The 1,017-nt window shown below is 45.4% G+C and overlaps 1 protein-coding gene across 1 annotated transcript; it reads right to left on the bottom strand.

Annotated features, from left to right (window-relative positions):
• Positions 1-7: 7 nt before the first annotated feature.
• LOC112457632 (dipeptidase 1-like) lies at positions 8-1,009 on the bottom strand (the record flags this gene model as incomplete). Its single annotated transcript, XM_025020805.1, has 3 exons — positions 8-237; positions 346-430; positions 746-1,009. Coding segments are annotated over 3 exons (429 nt in total), but the record flags the coding sequence as incomplete, so codon positions are not given.
• Between the last annotated feature and the right edge of the window lie 8 nt (positions 1,010-1,017).

The raw sequence follows: 1,017 nt of genomic DNA on the forward strand, positions 1-1,017 counted from the left end.
GGTTTTAATGGCAAATAAAAATTAATGAATATTGAAACGGGCTGTCAGCAGTTGCTCGGAAAGTTATTGGAAAGTAATCGCGTTGCGTAATTTCCGCAAACGTGCATTAACGGTACCAGTGCATAATAAAGATATGGCAATGCTGACGCATCTTCAGCTACCTCAATATACCGTCGTAGCCCGCACCGAGGCCCACGTGGTTCACACCAGCTGTTCGTCTGATATGATTGATGTGAGCTGTAAAAAAAGACGGCGCTGTGTCTATCTCGTTCCCGGAGTTTTTGATGTTTACGATTTCGACTGTCAATCTTTTGATGTTTCTCACACACCGGGCTACTTACGCACCTATGATATCGTACATGGAGGCCTTATCGCTGCAGCTCAAGTGCGCGCTGTCGAAACTGACCATAACCAGACCGCCGTTGAGGGACTGAAGCAAGCAGAGATGAAAGCCACGCGATTAATCCTCGAACAAATATCAAGTCACCACGATGAACACTACATAATCTTCTTGTCTCCACGAAATAATTAAAATTTTAATATTTAAACGGATAATAGATAAGCCATCCGGTTTGCAGATTATAAACAAAATTACATTTAGAGAAAAGTAATTCCTCAGACGAAATTAAAATGTAAAAATCGACGCCTAAGTTGTTTAAAGTTAAACAATTTATTTCTGAACCATCATTCGTACTTTGTAGTGTTTATCGCAGGGTAGTTCCAGGGGAAGTTTTCTCTTTCTTACCAAATTCCGCAGCACATCATCTGGGACATTGCTCGAGGAGTTGCAGAGAGCCTTGGCAGCGCTGTGCGAGAATATAACGGGCGCCTTTGTCACGGCGAGGGCGTCCCTCATCGTCCTCACCGAAACGTGAGAGAGATCCACGAGCATACCGAGCCGATTCAGCTCCCGGACAACCGCTTTGCCAAACGGCGAGAGGCCATCGCTGTGAAAATCGGAGGGCGCGTCCGAGTTCGGATCATCTACAGAGCACGAGTCCGCCCTGGAAATCAGAA

The sequence above is a fragment of the Temnothorax curvispinosus genome, unplaced genomic scaffold (assembly GCF_003070985.1).
Source record: "Temnothorax curvispinosus isolate PA1 unplaced genomic scaffold, ASM307098v1 QBEX01008009.1, whole genome shotgun sequence".
In the NCBI taxonomy this organism is placed as follows: Eukaryota; Metazoa; Arthropoda; class Insecta; order Hymenoptera; family Formicidae; genus Temnothorax; species Temnothorax curvispinosus.